At 40.2% G+C, this 19,708-nt stretch overlaps 2 protein-coding genes across 3 annotated transcripts; both read left to right on the forward strand.

Moving 5' to 3' along the window:
* The first annotated feature begins 542 nt into the window (after window positions 1-542).
* zfyve27 (zinc finger, FYVE domain containing 27) lies at window positions 543-12,683 on the forward strand. Of its 2 annotated transcripts, XM_042485288.1 has the most exons (13): window positions 543-839; window positions 3,661-3,892; window positions 4,010-4,080; window positions 4,183-4,369; window positions 5,317-5,412; window positions 6,144-6,256; window positions 6,349-6,467; window positions 7,428-7,499; window positions 8,196-8,216; window positions 10,518-10,659; window positions 10,803-10,849; window positions 10,969-11,050; window positions 11,165-12,683. In XM_042485288.1, the coding sequence occupies exons 2-13, from the start codon at window positions 3,669-3,671 to the stop codon at window positions 11,233-11,235; spliced, it is 1,245 nt and encodes a 414-aa protein (XP_042341222.1). In that variant the 5' UTR covers window positions 543-839; window positions 3,661-3,668; the 3' UTR covers window positions 11,236-12,683. The 2 variants fall into 2 exon arrangements, with proteins under 2 accessions (XP_042341222.1, XP_042341223.1); XM_042485289.1 differs by lacking the exon at window positions 8,196-8,216.
* A 1,437-nt stretch (window positions 12,684-14,120) lies between these two features.
* On the forward strand, window positions 14,121-18,684 carry golga7ba (golgin A7 family, member Ba). The gene is made up of 5 exons (XM_042485861.1): window positions 14,121-14,174; window positions 16,223-16,348; window positions 16,804-16,956; window positions 17,262-17,363; window positions 17,469-18,684. The coding sequence occupies exons 1-5, from the start codon at window positions 14,127-14,129 to the stop codon at window positions 17,550-17,552; spliced, it is 513 nt and encodes a 170-aa protein (XP_042341795.1). The 5' UTR covers window positions 14,121-14,126; the 3' UTR covers window positions 17,553-18,684.
* Window positions 18,685-19,708: the final 1,024 nt, after the last annotated feature.

A 19,708-nucleotide genomic window follows, 5' to 3' on the forward strand; every position in this document is an offset into this window, starting at 1 on the left:
AGGCAAACTGGTTTTAGGATGTAGGAATGACTGATTAGGTGGAGTGGGATATGAGGACAATAATGTTAGTAAAAATTTAATAAACTGATGTTTTGTACTTTATTTCTTCAAACTGTCATTATTTTATTTGTTTTACCTACCTGCCCTGGGACAACAAGCAGAAAATAGCATCTTTGATAAAACCTGGTACAATGCATCTCTCCTTGTTTTATATAAGGTTAATATTTTACTGTGCACTGTCCCTGTGTAAACAAAATTACATTACATTACATAACAAGGCCTTTGGGTAGCTATTTTAATGTATGTTTGTCTTTTTAAATTTATCTATTTTTACTAATATTACAATCAAAACAATATGAATCCATTTACTACACAATCCATATTTATAACCTCTGTACTAAAAGGAACTTACAATATTTAATTTCAAGCAAGCCCACATCAGTTTAACTCAAAGATCATCCCGCTCTGTGATCGACTGAATCAGACAGCGTGCCCTTTTTCTTCAATCGATTGCTCGTCCTGGATTAAACTAGGAAGCGGACGTAGTGAGAAACAGGACGGAGCTAACAAAGACAGCTAGGAGGAGCAGCCAAACTAAATACCTGCGTTACCCGTCGTTTTTCTGTAAAGACAACCGGACAGCGACATAAACCGTCTTGTTTTGACAGGTTAATGTTCACGCAGGAGGGCAGGCTGCTGTCACGATGACCGGGTCGGTTGAATTTTTGGGGGCTCTTCCTTCCTCCGGGCTGACGGTGTCGGTGGGGCTCCTCGGTTCCGCCTGAGCTCCTCTCAGCTGCTGCTGCTTCACAGGCCGGCTGTCGGACGCTCAGCTCAGGGTACGTTATGTCCTTCATACCCGGCACATAATATCGGCTGTGCTGAGGCTGCTATAATCTCTACAGTCTCTCTGTCAGCCAAGTTAACTTTCCTGTTTGACAGCATCTCACAGGCCACAGCACCGAGCGCTGATTTATGCTCCTTCACACCGCTGCTCATGGTGAAAAGTTTGATTATTTCACGTTATTGCAAAAAGACGATGGTCAGAGGAGGAGTGCAGTCTGCAAAAAAAAAAAGAAAGAAAAAAAAGCATGCATTGTTGTTACAGGTTATTATTACTTGTTTTGAAAATTAAGCACTCAGGTTAGTTTTAGAAGCTCTTGTAGACTGTATTAGGCACCTGTTAGTCAGGAAACTTGGAAAAGATCATCTTAAAATTTGAATCAATTACATTATATTAAATTCAGTGATGCTGTAGGATTAAACGCTTAATGCTCATGTCATCCCATAAAAAGAAAAATCTTAGCCCTTTGTTGCTGTAATTATGATGGAGGAAAAGTTTATGGCATTATGAAATAGCAGGCAGAATTTTAAATATAAAATGGGATAAAAGATAATTTTCTACAATTTCAAAATTATGATAACAAGATTCAAAAAGGTTTATTGTCTTTCCAAAACATGAGGTTCATGGAAGGGAACGAAACTAAGTATTGAGGTTCCGCTAAACGGCAATAAAATAGGATACTAAAATCTAAAACCAGCAGAAGATTTAAATCTGTACTGTAACTACTGTCATAAGCTGTCTTTATCATTAAATATAGAATATTATCACAATGTATCACTGGGTGACATACCTATTCATGTAATTTTTCATTTGAAAAAGAAGTGCCATCAGCGTATGAGCCATGTAATAAGTGTGATGACAATTAAAAAAAATATAAAGTAAAAAGAAAAAAAAATTCAAGCAGATAGTAAAAGGACCAGGGTTGAATTTCAGTATCATGGACTGTGGATTGGATTTTAAAAGTGTGTCAGAATTTATATATTTTCCGGTCTTTTAAAGAGTTAACAAATGTTAACGCTATTTATTCCCAGCAAGTCAACACTTTGACCCCAGATGATCCACTTTGTTTAAACCAATCTGACAGCATCCAGTGAAGATGCTTGAGAGATCCACAGAGATCAACAAACTTTTTTTAACAAGTAAATACAAATTTTAAAAAGCTTTCATGGGTTTTTATTTCGTAAATTCAAATTCTTGTTATTCTCTTGTTATAATGGCATTGCATGTGGTGAGGAGCACATTATGATTTTTTTAGGACTCTAAACTCAAAATTTAGGATATGGGACTTGATTTGGGACTTGTCAGTTTTAACTTGAGTGCAGATACTGGAGACTAACTTGTGACTTGCAAAGCAATGACTTGGTCCCACCTCTGATCAGCTGTGCTGTGGCTGCACTCCAAAACATGACCACCACTTCATTTTAATATGGTACACAGAGAAACACAAGCTGCTCGCACTGAACTGTTGTCTCTCAGCAGACACATGAAAATTGTGAAAAGATGAGACAGAGGTTCACCGCAGCATTTCTCCACCACCTGCTGCTGTTTGATCATCAGCTGACAGAGAATCATCAGTAAACCAGTGTTTGCTCTCCATTTCATCAGGTTTCCCCGCCGGTACTGTTGTACAACAAGTAGGCCAATGTGGTCAATTACAACATGACCTGTGTTGCACCTGCAGCCACACCTGACTATGTCGTTATGGTGTACTGACACTCCCTGGAGTACACTTCACCATCACTACAGCACAATTCTGTTAAGTTGCATTTGAGACAACCCAAGGTTTCAGTTTTGTCATTTCTCTTTAGTGGTAGCGTGACTGTGAGATCTAGATCCAGGCTACAGTCTGTGCGTTCCTTTCCACCCTCTGATCAGGCAGTTTCAATCAATTCATACAGTTCAATTGGCTTTATTGGCATGACATTTGACATGCATTGTTTAAGCCAAATTACAATTAAAATACAGTGAATTAAACTAACAACAATATTAGTAAAATGGATATTAAGTAGTTAAAAATATAATCTTATATAAATATACATATATATAATGTTTATTTTATTTATTTATTTTTTAAGAATATTTTTGGGGGGATTTTTCCCTTTATTGGGGAGTGACACGCAGCAAAGTGCCACAGGCTGAAATCGAACCCGGACCACTGCAAAGGCCTCAGCATATGGGGCGCACACGCTAGCAGGTGAGCTAGAGGCCGCCCCATATAATGTTTATTTGAGGTAATAAAAAACAAAAACAATATATTAACAAATTCATAGAATCTAATCTACGAAAAGCGAACAAACAAACAAACCCTAAAACCCACGGAGCAGGGTAAAACTGTTATGTTGTGTTAGTTGTCTCTTAGGCTTTGACATGCACTGACAAACCTCGCTGCCTCTACGGCGCTGACAATGTTTTCTCCAAGCAGATGTTGCATTGTAATCTGGGCAGAGAGTGTATCAAAATCTCAGAGTTTACGTGTCATTTTTGTAAAACTTCATACGTGCTACATTGCAGCGGGACATGTTGCTCTGTCTCCTCCTGTCTTTGTGGACAGAGCTGACACAGCCTGTCTTCTGTAGGCAGCCAGGTCTGCCTGTGTCGGTCGATCTATGGCGAGACTGTGATCAAAAGATCAATCTCTACTTGTCCTGTCTGCCAGTCTGGCCTCATAAGGACCAAAATGTGAATTTGCTTCGACCGCGTCCAGATTATATCTCTTTAGGGTGCTCTGACATTAGCGATTAAGAAATCGTGTGTCCTTTTCAATGTCAGTCCCCCCCCCTGACCCCTGGCTGCTTTCTTTATCTCACTCCTTACAGGGGTGACGATGCAGGGCGGTTCCCAGGACCCCTCACATAGTACAGGGGAAGGAGGGGAGCTGACACATGCATCATCTAAAGAGACCCCCGGGTCTCCAGATGCCTCCGAATTGGGGAGCCCGCGATGCACGCCAAACTTTGACCTCCTCAACATGGTGGTGTCGTACAAGAGAATGGCTCTGTTCCTAGAACCAGCTGCAGATGCAGTGGAGCTGACCCGCTTCCTGCTCGGGTGTGTATACGTGTTTCAGCATCATATCATATAATTGCTTTTGGCCTTGAGTATCCATGGCAAGAAGCCAAATATATATTAGAGGATTCAATATCATGTGCTTCTTTTATCCCTCAGATGGAAGATGCCCCTGTGCTCTCTGCTCGTCTGTTTGTTCCTCAACGTCGTCTTCTGCACTGTTAATGAAGGTAAGATGAGGCGATTAATATTGATCCAGCTTTTGTTTGGTGTTTTAAAAGATATCTGAATAATGTATTAACTTGCTGCTGCGGCTGCCTTTCTGGTGTCAGTGGGTTGGATCACAGTGGGTGTGGTTGCGGTGGCGGTGCCTGCTGCCCTGGGTTACCTGCAGGACAGGTGTGGGGGCAGAGCCTCAGACGCAGAGCTTCACAGGAGGCGCTTTCACGCTGTGCACCGCAGGGACCTGCTGACAGTGCATCTCACCAAACAGGAGGCCATGCTGGAAGTTAAAGACCTGTAAGACAGACACTGCACAGAATGGTGCTGTGATTATTTTCTTTGCCAGTTCATTGTCTTATAATATCCTAATTAACCGTTTGTCTATAAAATGTCAAAAAATAGCCCAAAGCCAAAAAAATGTTCAGTTTATGACCACATAAGGCAAAGAAGGAACAGCAGATCATCACATTTGACAAAGTTGGACATGATAACATTCAGTATTTTGCTTATTACTTTCATAATATGTTCTCAAATTCATTTCTAATTGATTTTCAGTTGATGGACGATTCCATTAATTGACTAAACATTTCAGGCTCTTCTATAATTGAGAGAGATCTGGATCTAAATCTGTTTAATGTCACTCCACCTCCACGTTGCACTTACTTTTGTAAACACTTGTGGTTACAGCTTCACAAATGCTTAGGCACTTTCACATTCACTGTTCACTGTTAATACTGAGCATCCTTGAGGCTTTACAAACTTGTTTTATTCATTTCAGACCTCATAAAACATTTGCAAAGCCTTTGAAAAAATGGGTCCCCGATCATCAAAACATTGCCCTAAAGCTCCACTTGTGGTTACAAACTCCACAGGATACCTTTACATTTGCTTGTTTGTCTTTGTTTTATACCATTATGAAAAATAAATTACTCAACATTGTAAATGAGGGCCAGCCCTTAAGGATTTTCTTGAGTTTAAATAAAGGTAATAATAATAGTAATAAATGGTATATAAATAATAAGAATGTATTATATTTAATTCAGAATAACTAATAGACTAACTAAAACAATGATATCAGTCAGTTGTCCTTTTTGGAACAGGTTTACAAACTGTGTCTTGTACCCTGCTGTCATAAGTCTACGTGACATTTGCACATGGTGTTTGTTAATTTATGGGTTGAAAGGCATCTTTGTTCTTTAAGTGTTTGTGTTTGTGGGTGTGTCCATATTTATCGTCTCTACCAGGTTGAAGCATCTGGATGACTTGCTGTCCTCTGCCTGCCTGTCAGCAGAAACCTTTTACAAGGTCCTGTACTGGGATAATCACACCACATCATCAAGGTCTGCATCCATGCACACGCACACGCACACGCACACGCACGCACTGTCACTTTTAACTGAGCTGACATTACTTAGCAGTCGAGTTATCAATCAATAAATCTACCTAGTATTACTACTGTCCTGCTCATGGACTTCTTCGCAATAGATCGGTTACTCTTTGTTTTGCAGTTTGGAAGTACCTAATCGAAGTAGGAAATGTAAATGAAATTTAAATTGCATTTTGTAATGACCTTAAATCAAATAAGGTCATATTCTTTCTAGCATAATTAAATAGAGGCATTTTTTTCTAGTCAATTCATGTGGTAACCTAATGTTACTTCATCAGGAGGTACAATTCCAAAAACAGAATGCAATTATTTGCAAATTGTTTTCCACATTTATTCAACTGAATACAAGGACAAGATATTTAATGATCAAACTGATAAACTTCATTGTTTAGCGTAAATATACACTCATTCTGAATTTGATGCCTGTAAAAACATTTCAAAAAAGATCAGTTTGATCATTAAATATCTTGTCTTTCTACTTTCTTCAATTGAAAATATGTCAAAAAGAATTTGCAAATAAATTGCATTCTGTTTATTGTTTGGATTGATTACAGCTTTTTTAGAATGAGAATGGTAGTGATTTGAAAACGGAAACCTACTCTTTGTAAGACTGCACAGCCTGAGCAGCCACCTATGTGTTGGTTTGTCTGAGTGCGATCTGACATTTGTGATATCTCCTTTTAGGTTCTATGGAGGGATGTTAGTATTGGTGTGCCTGCTCTACGTCGCCCCCCTGGGCTGGGTGCTCGCTGGGCTCAACAGCACAATGTTCCTGTGGAACAGAGATTTCTGCAGAGGTTAGTTCATCCAGTCTGCAGAGATCACGGCTAAGCATCACTTACTGTCATTTATAGAGTAAAGCTAAGTGTTTTTTCTCTTGTGGTTCCAGTTCTGTTGGACCTCAGGAAACTGCTCCACATCGGCCAAGCTGAGGCCTCAGAGGGAAAGTGTGAAGAACAAGAGCACAGTAACCTGTTGGACAGCACCCCCACACCGACCAGTGTGGAGGTGAGAGGAGAGCGCATGAGAGGGAGAAGTGTATGTGGGTTTGAGTACTGAGGGATTTAGCAGTTGTGATTTACATTAAAACCAACCGTGGCTGTAAGCTTCTTATCCTGTTCATCCCAAGCCCTTATGCAGTATGAAAAAATGTGTGGCTGTCAGTTATAGCATGACCACTGTCCAAGGTGTTGATCCTGGGACCATCAGTATATATATTAATGTCCGGGTACAGCAAAAATAAATGTGTTTTGAGTTTGTCACACCACAAAATGTGTTATTAACCACAGAGCCAAAGTTGAAGGATTAAAATGTCGGCGGTGGCAGAGTGTCTGCTGAAGGTCAGTCTTGCCAGCTTAATATGGCGGCAAAGTTGATGCATCTCACAGAAACATTACATGCAATAGTCCACCTTCCACCTTCCCTTCCTTCTCCCTCTCTCTCTCTGTCTCTCTCTCTTTCTGACACACACATATACAGTGACGCCACAGCGCTCAGTCCCCATCTTTGTTCGTCTCAGTCCTCAGGCCTGACGCATTAATGCATATTTTTGTGGATTGGCTCTTGTAACGGGTCTTGTGGGTGTATTAATTCAGACATCCTGCAGGTTTTAATAATAGGTAATAGCAAGGTAGCAAACTGTAGGCTGGACCAGTGATGAAACTCGCGTTTTAACAGTTTCTCCACTGATGCTCCAGTGTTTATAGTGTGGGGAAGGGGATATGATAAGGATGGCTCCAGTGTTTCACCTAGTCACGAGTTTAGGACTGCTCAAAAAAATCCTGAACACAAATATAGTGAAAAACTGTTTAACGGGATGACTTCATAATTTAGTTCTGAAAAGTTTCCGGTCTTTTCATGTGCTCCATCATTTAACATGTATATGTGTTGAGACACAAATCTCTGATTTGACTTCAGGAGTACTTTAATTTCTGTGTGTGCGTCTGTGTGTATGTTGTTTGATGACAGGACCTGTCTCCTGGCAGTGTGGAGGAAGCTGAAGAGGCTGAGCCTGATGATGAATTTAAGGATGCCATTGAGGTAAATACAAATCTAAACTTAATTACTTTTCACATTTATTTCATCACATTTGTCCATGTAAATCTGCAAATCCTTTATTTGCAGTTTGCATTGGCCATAGTTTTTCTTTTCTCTCTACCTTTACCTCTTCATAATGGTGAAACTAAACACACCAAAGCGTCCGATATTCGTTGTTAGATTAATACATTTCAAAAAGTTGATAAAAGACGCACCAAAACCAACCAAAATCACTGGTACTAGACACTTTTACAGTGAATGGTTTTCTAAAGTTGTTCAACCATGTTTGGCTTTGAGTACAATGGCTATGTTAAGTGAATTGACAACTGAATGACACAGGTAGACTCCAGTCAAGGTCAAGGGATACCAAGAGGATAATTAAAGCAAACAGGATGCACATGAAGTACCTTAGCAAAGAGTTTGAACATTAATGCAAATAAGAGGTTAAATTTTTTTGCATTGTGAATTGTGGTTTTCAAACTGATGACAAAAAAAATCATTAAATACATTTTAAATAAAATCGCTAACAGTTTACAGTATGCTACAAAAAACCTAGCTGGTCACTTTAATAAAAATATTCAGCAGTATATATTTGGATCTAGATTTTTGGAGCTTGCCATGATTGTGTGAAAAATCTTCTCCTCATGTCATATGTCGTGTGACTTCCTGTTTTTTTTTTCTGCTGTCCTCTGAACTCAGGAACATTCAGTTTCCCTGCAGGTGAGTGAGTGTTTGTCTAGAAGAGGCTACTGCACCGCCAACCAGTAAACTCACACTACTAAAGAACCACTTGACACATGAACAATGTCTTCATGTGTTGTAACCTTGTGTGAGGTGACCCTGTGGTGTAGTTACTGCTTTGCCCTTTAAAGCATGGTTTTGGGGTATGCTCCTGTGTAATCACACTGACTGTCAGTGTTTTTGGGGGTAACATTGTTCTCATGTGTTGTTCTGCTCCCTGATAAGGAAACCCCTTTGCTCTTAGTGGTAAGTGGATTTCCCAGTGCCTCCCATCTAACCACCCATCATGTGTTTGTTCCCCTGGCATGAGTCGTGATAGTGAACATTAACAGACCCATAACTGTTGTCCACAATAGTCTCATCATATTAGGTGCTCATTCATTTCTAGTCTGCATGACTGGCATTGTTCATGAGATGTATAGCATTAGTAAAATGAGCTTTTCCTTCCTCATGTCATTACAGTAATTTAGACACATTAAGATGTCGCAGTGTTTGTGTGTTTTGATTGAAAGCTTGTCATGATTACACATTGTGCATAGAGTCAGATTCTTTACTATACTACTCAACTTAATACGTAAAGGTTGCAGCATAGTATCGTATGTATTTAGTACTGGTAGACTTTGCGTCTCGGTTTAGTTGCCCTTTTCAAACTGTCTCTCTGCAGTTAAACACATTGAGCAAAAACAAGTGATTCTGCTCTCTAAATGCTGTTTGATTCTTTTACACACTGGTTCTTTATTTTAAAAGGTCCTACTTGTGTCTTTTAGTAAATGAGGCTGTACCAGCCTGATTGTATTTGCCATTGGTTTCCAGAAAGTGGGGAATGGACCTTTTAACAGTTCTTCTGCAGTGTTCATGCAGTTGTTTTTTTGGGGTTTTTTTTGGCTGTTCACGTTATTTTTAAAATGTGGCCAATGTCAGATCCCAGTGTGAACTGGTGACGGTGACCTGACCTGCATGAGCAAAAGAATGATGACAAAGACAGAGCTGCAACGATTAATGTATTAATTGTCAACTATTAGATTAATTGCCAACTTATTTGATAATTGGTAAATCAGTTTGAGGTTTTTTTAAGGGGAAGTTCTGGGAAAGTTTCCAGCATCTGAAATGTGAATATCTTCTATTTTCTTTACACGTCTATGACAGAAAACAGAATAGTTTTTCATCATCTCAGGCTTTTGTAAATCCACATTTGTCACAATTTTATTACGTTTTATAGACAAAATAACTTTTATCTATCGCGAGAATGATCGACTAGAGATTAAGTAAGATTAACCATCAATTAAATGAATCATTAGTTGCAGCCCTAAACAAAGATATCACGTCACACAGAAGTTAAAATGGAGGCCAAAGAAGTCATCATTTACTGTTTCATTTTATAAGTTGATGTGCAGAGGGAGCCAGCTAATTCGTGAGCAGACAATAACGAGGACGAGGCTGAGGAGAAAATCACATGCCAAATTTTTAATTATGGCTTTTTTTGGAGCAACTGGCTCCCACTGTGGGGAGGTGTGTGTGTGTGTGGATGAGGAGATGGAGCCAGGAGTGGCAGGACTGTGATGGGAACGGCTTCACTGAATTAGATTCCTTGCAAAATTTCAGGATGCGAGGTCTGTTTTCAACCACGCCTATCAGCCCCTCTCCATAAGACTCTCCCAGCAAGATTCTTCGTACGGTCGATTGATGTAAAACAATCAGGCCTTTATCTGATTTAGGGCCACATATGTAAGTGCCTCAAATCTGAGTCACATATGAGGAAAGAAAAACAGATTTTGGCTATTCTTGCCTGCAGTTTGTATGCAGCCTTATTGGGGGGCATGTAGATAGAAACACGTGTTGTATTATTTATAGGGGTTTATAGGGTTAGAATTAAAATGCTTGTTATATCTTTATAGGGTTATTATTAAAAGGATATAATGATGCACATTGTTCTTTTTCTCAGCTCTTTGGAGGGTGTGGTGTCCTTATGTGTGGCAGATAGATTAGATACAGCTGCATTAGCTGTATGCATGTATTTTTCCTGTCAATGCAAGTATTCTCCACCTTTTTTTTCTCCCTAGTTACTTGAATATTTGCCATCATCATGCTTGATTTGTCTGCCAAACATCTATTAGTTAAACTGGCTGAAATTCATGATGAAATTACAGTGAATTCTACCCAGTTTAGCCCTGCTGCTGAGTTTGGCTCTTTTTCCTGGCCGGGTTTTCAAAAGATCAGAATACACGGTATGTAACTGCATTTTTTGTTGTTGTTTTTTTCCCCTCCCCCCTCCTCCCTCAGGAGGATGATGACGGGCCTCTCGGAGCTCCCGAGTATGACACCATCTCCGAAAATGGTCTCTTGAGCCGCAACGAACCAATACGCAGCAAGGTGTCCAAACTGACGGAGAAGCTGCGTAAACGCTACCCCACCACCAGCACAGGTCAGTCTGCTCTGACTCATCCGCTGGTTTATTTTTTCTCTTATTGTACCTCAGTAATGAAAGAGGGAAGAGTCTCATATTGTAGCTCTGAACAGATGAATTTAATTAGGTTTCTCATACTATTTATCTCTTTTGCTCCAAAGGCAACTGTTCGAGCTGCAGTGCCGTCTTCTCAGTGCTGAAGAAAAGGGTGAGACGGAAAACTTACGGCGAGAATTGGGATATATTTAGGCTTCTCATCATCATATTTCATTTTGTCCTCTGCATTATTGTCACAAGCTTTTAACACAGTGTCTCTTTACATTTCAGAGAAGCTGCAGTAACTGTGGCAACAGCTTCTGTTCCCGATGCTGTTCCTTCAAGGTGCTGAGATCTTGCATGGGGGCAACAGGTGAGAAGGGAAACGTTTTTGAAAACTGGCTCATTCTAACAGTTTATTTTTAGACCGTCTGTGTTCCTCTTACTCATCCGACTTATGATCCTCTCATCATTTTTCCTTCTTCAGCTCCAGAGGCCCAGAGAGAGACTGTGTTTGTTTGTGCTGCCTGTAATTCCTCTCTCATCAAGTTACAATGAGGTGTCTGTCTCGTCTCCCAGTGGCCAGCTGGAGGCCGTTCACCGTTCGCCCCCCGAGCTCTCCTCCAAGTGACTGAAACCCCAACACATGCCTTGGTTTTCAATTTAAGGCACTTATGTGTGTCAAGAGCCCCCCCCCCCCCCCATGCCTTCAACAGTCGCATTCCTCCTTATCTAATCGTGTCGCTTATGGGACTTCTACTGTAATATGTTAAATATTTCTTGTCTCAACTCTCACTGAAAAAACTGGACCTCATGAATCAATGAGACTTGCTACAGAGCACAAAATCAAAGGACTGTTTCCCTTTGCTGAGCAGAGGGAGGTGTAACACATGCAGGGCGGAGGCCATGATTGGGCTGGTGTTTGGTTTATAAGCTGTCAGTGGTTTCGCTTTTCCATGCTTTGCCTCGCCACAAAGTCAATGCCACTTGAATGTGGATATCTTCAGCCCTGTGTAGCAGTTAAACTATACTGTATTGGCGAGAGACCTTTCCGTACAAAGGACGGAGCGATAGCGCGATGGTGTGAGTAAAGGCTGGCAGTGTGAATTTTGATTGTTTAGGTGAAGAAAATAGTGGACATGCGACCTAAAGGCGCTCCACATTTGGCTGTGATTTCCTCCGTGTCTGCAGGCTGGCCAGTCAGGCTGGTTTGCCGTCAAACGTTATACTTTGACCTGCAGCTGGTCAACAATGTCATGTGATTAGTTCTGGGTTTGTCCAGGGCTTTTGGGACAATGTTTTTTTTCCCCACCAGTTAGAGGAGCTAAGACACAAGGGGAATGAATATGGGATGCCATAAAACAATAGTAACTTTATGGCAGTAAATTGAAAGTGTAAGGCCTGCAGTGAATCACATAACATTGACTAGTTGCCAGCAGGGGTGTTATAGAGGGTGGTAAACGAGGCTTTGTAAGCATTTTGTCAAGTTTGTTTTTTGGACCAGCTTCATCGACGTGTTATGATGTAATTGGCACATCACTTTGGTCGTCATTGACATTTTTGGAACATAACAGCAGTCTATAAGTCGGAAAAACTGCCAGAGGTCCTGTGCTTTTCCTCGAACTGGATCAAAGTCGACCCAACTGGATTAAGTAGACTGATGAGCAGCCATCTGAAACCATCATCAGAGCCTCACACTCTTGCGAGCGGGACTTAAAAGAATTGATGTAGAGGCATTACAAACCCAAATGTGGACTGTGGTGGAAAAGTTGTTTTAATCATGATTCAGACACAGATGATTGTAATAGTTTGCTTTGCTTTTATTGTAATCAGATATGAACTGTTACTACAAATTGTTCTATTATATCTAATATATTTAATTTAAAACTCCAGAAAGTGCAAGTTATTATTTCACCCAGTGATTAAGTCTGTATATATTGCCCTTATTTTATGGATGAGATCTGCCATTATTGAAATAAACTCTGTGATGATTTCATTAACTTAAATTCACAAGTGGTAAAGTATGGTCTTTTTGAACTGGACATCTCTGGCAGGCTCTGTAGGTGTCTTTCCCCTAGTATGGAAACAAAGAAAGGCCATAATACAAGCAACTTTATACGAAATTATAAGACTTAACCACTACTTAAAGACAATTATTGATATTGATATACAACTGAATTAATAGCTAATAGCTTATTTAAATATATTTTATTTTGGAAATAGTCAATTTCAGGTTTTGCAGTTTAAAATAATCTGATGGGATGGATCAATCATCTGATCAATTCCACTCAGGCAGGCTGGTGTATCTTTGGTAGCCCAGATGTTCATGTTTTTCAGGTTTAATTTGTTGTCTGGCTTATAGCAATTTAACTTCAGAAATGTGATTTCTTTGTCTAATGAATGTGGACTTGTTTGGTCCAAAAATGACCAATGCAGAGCAACTTAAAAATATCTAAATTTAAGGAGACAGATATTTTACTCTGCAGATGGAGGAGGCTAAAATAGAGCTAAAAGTGTCAATATTACATTCTAGGATTTTAGGACATTTCTCAGATTTTAGGACATTTCTAGGATTTTTAGGATGTTTCTGGGATTTTAGTAAATTTCTAGGTTGGTTAAGATATTTATGGAATTTTAAGGACATTTCTGGGATTTTATGACATTTCTAGGATTTTAGGTCTTTTCTAGGATTTTAGGACATTTACAAGATTTTCAGGACGTGAGTTTATGACATTCCCAAATTTTTTTATTTTTTCCCCCAATGAATTTAGGACGTTTCTAGGATTTTAAGACATTACTTGGATTTTAGGACGTTTTTAGGATGTCAGGACACTAGGACATCAGGGGCTTAGCTAGGACATTTATCAGGGGGTGTGGGAAATCCTCCAGACCTCCACACCTCCACGGGTATTTTTTTTTTTTTTTATAAACAAGCTCTATTTTGTTGCTGTTTTATGCAGGTTATGTATACTGTAAGTAGGCAACAATTCCGGGTGTGAATCACCTTATTTTTATTATGGTGACCCAGATTTGGCAGATGGGCCTTAAATCCAGTAGCTATAACAATCTTTCCTTGTTTCAATACATTTTTTTTTTACAAAGCAGGATATGCAAAGGTGTTGGTAATCAAGTAAATGATGATTGCTTTTGACTTTACTGTTAAAGAGGTCCAGGTATTTTGGATGCTGTCTCACTGTCACACTGTCATGTTTTACAGGGACACTTGAAAAGAGATGAGCCATTTTTACTGTTATTAGAAACACCAATGGCAAGATGGAATATTGTCTTTGCGGTAACGTCCAGATCCACGTGAAAAAGCTGAATTAATATGACCTAAACACTGTACCTGGACCTCTTTAACAGTACCCCCCTCTCTCTCTCCGACCCCCGCCCTTCCCCCTTCCACTCCTCCAATCTGTCCCCGTGTCCCACTAAAGCGATTTCAGCGCATGCAGGGACTCGTCCCTACGGCGGCGGATGGCAACATGGCGACAGAGGTAAGACTGGCACGTTATATCTCTTGTATTTCATTCCCTGCAGAGGTTTCGCTCTCCAGCACAAACAGCGTTATTACCATCTGAATAAAACAGGTGCAGCTAGCGTGGTCAGTGAGGGCAGTGTAGGCTGCACACGGTGCGACTGTGCGGCTCACTTGAATCACTACTGACGGCCGTGTCCTACATTATCATGCCAGTTTCGTCCGAGGACTGGTCGGTTATTTATTTATTTATTTATTTATTTTGCTCACGTGAAACGTATTTTTAAGAAGAAAAAACATAAACGGGATATTTGAAAGTCAGCTGTGCTTCATGGAAATGGGACACAAACAGCAGATCAGCTCCCCGCGATGTTAAGCTGTTTCGGTGTTTTTGTCTGTTGAGACGCCCCGTTAATCCGGTGACAGGCCAACGTGCGGACAGTGACCACACACACACACACACACACACACACACACACACACACGTGCACGCGCGGAAGCATAGCGTTCAGCACCATGGACAGAAGCCACGCTGTCCTGACCTTCCGCACTGCTTCCCCAGCCTGCATCTGTTTGCTCTCAGAAAATTAAGGAAAATAATAATGCAAAAAATTTTGTTTACCCAACATACATATTCGAAACATTTTCATCACAAACACTGCGAGAGTTTTTTCGGTTTTTTTATCAGTCTACATGAAAAACAGTAGTCCCGCACAGTCATAAACCGTGTAAGACAGGTGCTGGACAAGAAGAATATCAATAAAAAACATGATGAAAAAACAAAAAAGTCTGCATACTGTAGCTCCATTATATACCAATTATTGACAAGTCCAGGAGTGTCGATTTATTTATTATTTTTATTATTATTCATTTACTTCAGTTTATTTATTTATTTGGTGTTTTCTAACCCATATTGACACGATGTTGATCATTATTTGTGATACAGACTGATGTTTAGGTGTACTGGTAACTGTCTGGGCTTCTTGTCAGGATGTACAACTCCAGACAATGTCTATCCATGAAACCAGTACTGTTCATCGTTTTCTGTGTATTTGTTGGACCCCAGATTTACTCATTGTGTTCCTCTCATCCATGTGTAGTGGTGGATATTTCTAATGTCTTTATAAGATGTGATTAGGGACATCCTTTTTATTAGATATTTAATATAGGGGTGTCTCTAAAATAGATTTAGCCATATGAGAGGCACGAGGGCCTATGGCCTGATGTTATTTCTTGTGAGCTCAGAGGTATTTCCAGTTAAGAATCTTTTAACACACATATACATCTCTATATAAATCTCGGTAAACCTTTCTGGTGTATGGTATTTTTTGTATATGTACTTTTCTCCACATGAACAGTTTAAAAAAGATAAAACATATTTGTGGATATTGTGTATACATATATATAATGTATGACATATTTGAGGGGGGATTTTTATTCATATATATATATATTATATGAGAGGATGATTTATATTATATATATATTTTTCACGTGTAATACCATGTGACAGTTACTTGTGGATGTGTCATTTATTTTAGCTTTGGTATTTAAAGATAGCACCTTTTCATATAAAATTAAGTTTAAAGAAGAGCGGGAGCTCGAAATAGTACATGTGGACGTGTCAATAAATTGCACATAAGGGACCTACAAGCATGCAGACTTTTTTCATGTTGTTTTATCAGTCTGCCACATCTTGTTCCGCCTGATCGATCTGTTGTGAGCTGTAGTGAAATGTTGTCCCGTCTCCCTGTAAGACCAGAGAGAGGAAGGGAGAGCAGGGAAGAGTGTGTGTGTATGGAGAAGATAGTATGTCCACTGCTGGGCTCTGCTCCAACAGACAACAAGGCAGAAATGAGTGCAGACACTGAGCCACAGAGTGATTGATCACACCTCGTTCGCTTCCCCTCTATCATCCTATACTTCCAAACCAGCCACTGTTTGTGCACATTGTGAGCGTACAGGTGCGTAGAGAGAGATGAGGGCTCTCTCTGGGGACTCATTAAAAACATACTGTATCAAACATTTTTATAATGTGTCCGTGTGTGTGTGATTTCTCCTCCCCAGTTCCACAATCTGCAGGAGTTGCGGCACAGTGCATCTCTGGCTAATAAAGTCTTCATCCAGAGAGACTACAGCGAAGGGACCACCTGCAGGTTTCAGACCAAGTTCCCCTCCGAGCTGGAGAGCAGGGTGAGGAGATTGTAGCTTTTGACTTCGGTGCATTTAAAAAGAACTGTTTTTATGTTTTGTTGCATTTTTATCCTAGCCTTTCAGCCTAAAACAGCTTTTCTTCATGTTAAGAGGGATAATAGTTGCTAAATTCAAAGAAATATGGGCTGCATTTGATCTTATTTATATGAACAGATCATTACATCAGTAGTATGAACATGTTTTTAGAACATTTCTTAACTTTTGAACATACTTTACTCCACCAACTTCTATATCCTCAAACACACACAAAAATGTATCTTGTGAATACTTCAAGTACACTTTGCAGTATTTGTTTATTAATGACAAAATATTTTTTTAGCATGTTACTTTCTGCTTTTCCAGTGCTTTGCTTGCCTTATTGCTATGCAGAGATGGCCATTATCAATCTTTACCAATCAAAGCGTTGCTACTTATGAATCTGTGTGTGTCTCCAGATTGAGCGGACACTGTTTGAGGACACTGTGAAGACGCTGAATAACTACTACGCAGAGGCAGAAAAGATAGGAGGCCAGTCTTACCTGGAGGGGTGTCTGGCCTGCGCTACAGCGTATCTTATCTTCCTCTGCATGGAGACACGCTATGAGAAGGTCAGACCGATGATCTCAAACTTGATACATTTTGAAGTTGTAATTGGTAACCGCCATGATTGCTGAAAAAAAATCATGTTCCTCCTCATATTGCTTGTAATAGCCTCACCACACGTGAAAGAAACAAACAATCTGAGCCGAGGAGTCTCTAACGCAGCTGTCAATCATGTTATCACTGCTAGTGAACTGCAGTCAAACTATCAGACTCGGTAGTGCTGAAATAATATGAAAGATTCTGTTACTGCATTGCCTATTTCTCACCTCAAATGTCATGTCATTTCTGTTTTCCTTTGTTTGTGTTTTAGGTATTGAAGAAGATTGCCAAGTACATCCAGGAGCAGAATGAGAAGATCTATGCTCCCAGGGGACTGCTCATTACAGATCCCATAGAAAGGGGAATGCGTGTCGTATCCTTTCTCAGTGTCTTTGGGTTCATGTACACAGAAGCATTAGAACTGATCTTTACCGACCACACCCCACAGCAAACTATTGGTCCTTAACTCTTCCACCAGATAGAGATTTCCATCTACGAAGACCGGGGCTCCAGCGGCTCCAGCTCAGGGAGCAGCTCTGTGTCCGGCAGCACTGCTCGATGACTGGGTACCCCCTAACAACCATGTCCCCCTGATCACTCACAACCCCGCAGGGAGAACTTAGGAGAATGATGCTGCTCCTGTTCCAACACTTAACCCATACACCCCAACGCTACGCTCACACAAAGCATTCACAAGCTTTTAACAAAGAAAGGCATGTTGCTTCTGACATGCCATCGTAGAGGTGTTCAAGCTTTTAAAGCACACACTGTAGTTTGTTGCAAAGCGATGTGCATGTGCCGACACAGTCATGTTACTGTAGGATGCAATGTCTTTGTGAACAGAAAGCCTTTTCCTTTTGCTGGTAATACTTTGTGTGATCGTACCATTACCATCCTGTTTGTCCTCACGTGTTTTCTGCCGGGTGAGAAATGGGATGTGAGAAGAAGGAGGAAAGAAGTGTTGAGGCAGGAGTGAAGACCCAAAGCCTCACCTAACCTCATACCTCAGCCACCACCGCTGAACCACACCGGACCAAACTGGACTGAAGTCATCGCCATCAACCCTGTACACCAGACACTGGCTTTAAAATATGTGCTCTGTAGCTCCGGATGAGTTTCCAGGATATATCGGATGTAGGTAGGATGTGTTTGAAGGCATCACAAAGTTTCACCCACGCACAGCCCAGATAAACTGTACAAAAGAACCTCCTTCACCTCTGATGTGAATCATGCTGTCTGGTAGCAGATGAATGTCATTCAGCCCGTCCATGTATTTTATGTAGCAGAACTTCGTTATTTCTCACATGAAGCCTATATTTTATTTGTTAGACACACAAACAGACACACGCACAAACCTAAGTACTAACCTCTTGGTTTCAATGAAAGAGACCAACTCTTCCTAAATTTTGATTATGCAAAGACATACTGTACATTAACTGCAGTACTAAGGAGAAAAAGGATGGGTCAAAAAGTCTTCCTGAATCTTACATGTAGGGTTTTAAAGTACACCAACCCGTCCGTGATTTCTGAACAAACTTCCAAAGAACAATAACTGCCAAAAACTGGCTCGCAAATGTGAATGTGTCTTTTATTTTGGTGACATTTTTGTGCAAGAACAAACTTTCGTACTGCTTGTTGTTTGATACATGTGGCAATGAGGTATCTATGACTGGTGTCAAATAAATACCGTTTCATCACAGCCACACAGAGCTCATCTTTCTTTGTTATTGAACCATAAATCCACAAATCGGTCCTTTAGCTGCCGCAGACATTTGGGTAACCTTGATAATGACCTCGTTCCATGCAGGTGTGTCAGTAAGCCGTGACTGCAAAGTGGCAGAACTCCTAAATGGAAAGCAGGCTTTTGGATGCTTCACACACATCGTCCCCCCCAGCAGCACAGAGGATCTACATAATCAGCACAGTTTTAAGGTGGGCACCCATATTTGTGTCTCTCATTCAGTGTCTGTCCAAATGTCTCCCCTTCTGCTCCTGAGTTGTGGCCTTGATAAACGGCCAGAAAAGTACTTTTATTATGATGTCACAGTGGAGCTGACCTGTGACCTTTTGGATATAAAATGTCATCACTTCATTTGTTTTTCTTTTGGACATTTGTGGTAAATTTTGTCAAACTCAGTGTGTACATTCTTGAGTTGTGGTCATTAACATGTTTTGTGAAGTCAGACATTGACTTTTGACTACAAATTTTAGTTCATTCTCGAGTCCAAGTGGACATTTGTGCCAAATTTCAAGAAATTTCCTCAAGGCGTTCTTGAGGAAATCGCCTTTATGAGGATGGGATGTATGTACGAACAAACCAGAAACATAATACCTTTATTTAGAGCCATCTCCAACATGGAGTTCCCTTCATATCCACAAAGCTTTTAGAGACATTTAGCTTGTTTTGGTTTTAAAGTATACAACTTTACTGCTGTTTCAGTCTAACTGCTTTCTTCAGTGCAGCTATTTTTAGCAAAGGGGTCTATTAAAACTACTGAACATTACCCATTCATCTGTTTGATGACCAGACACATCTCCAAATAAATGATAATGTTGCCCTGTGACTGCTGGATGTGTAGAAAAAATAACAACGGTTGGCTACCATGTTCACCATCAAATTTTGTTGAGTGATATTATATTGATGTTTTGTTGGTCCCACTGTCCCCATATGGTCAAAAAATTGCTGCTTTATTGTTTTTAGGTACACTTGTGGTTTAA

Source organism: Plectropomus leopardus, chromosome 4 (genome assembly GCF_008729295.1).
Source record: "Plectropomus leopardus isolate mb chromosome 4, YSFRI_Pleo_2.0, whole genome shotgun sequence".
NCBI lineage: Eukaryota > Metazoa > Chordata > Actinopteri > Perciformes > Serranidae > Plectropomus > Plectropomus leopardus.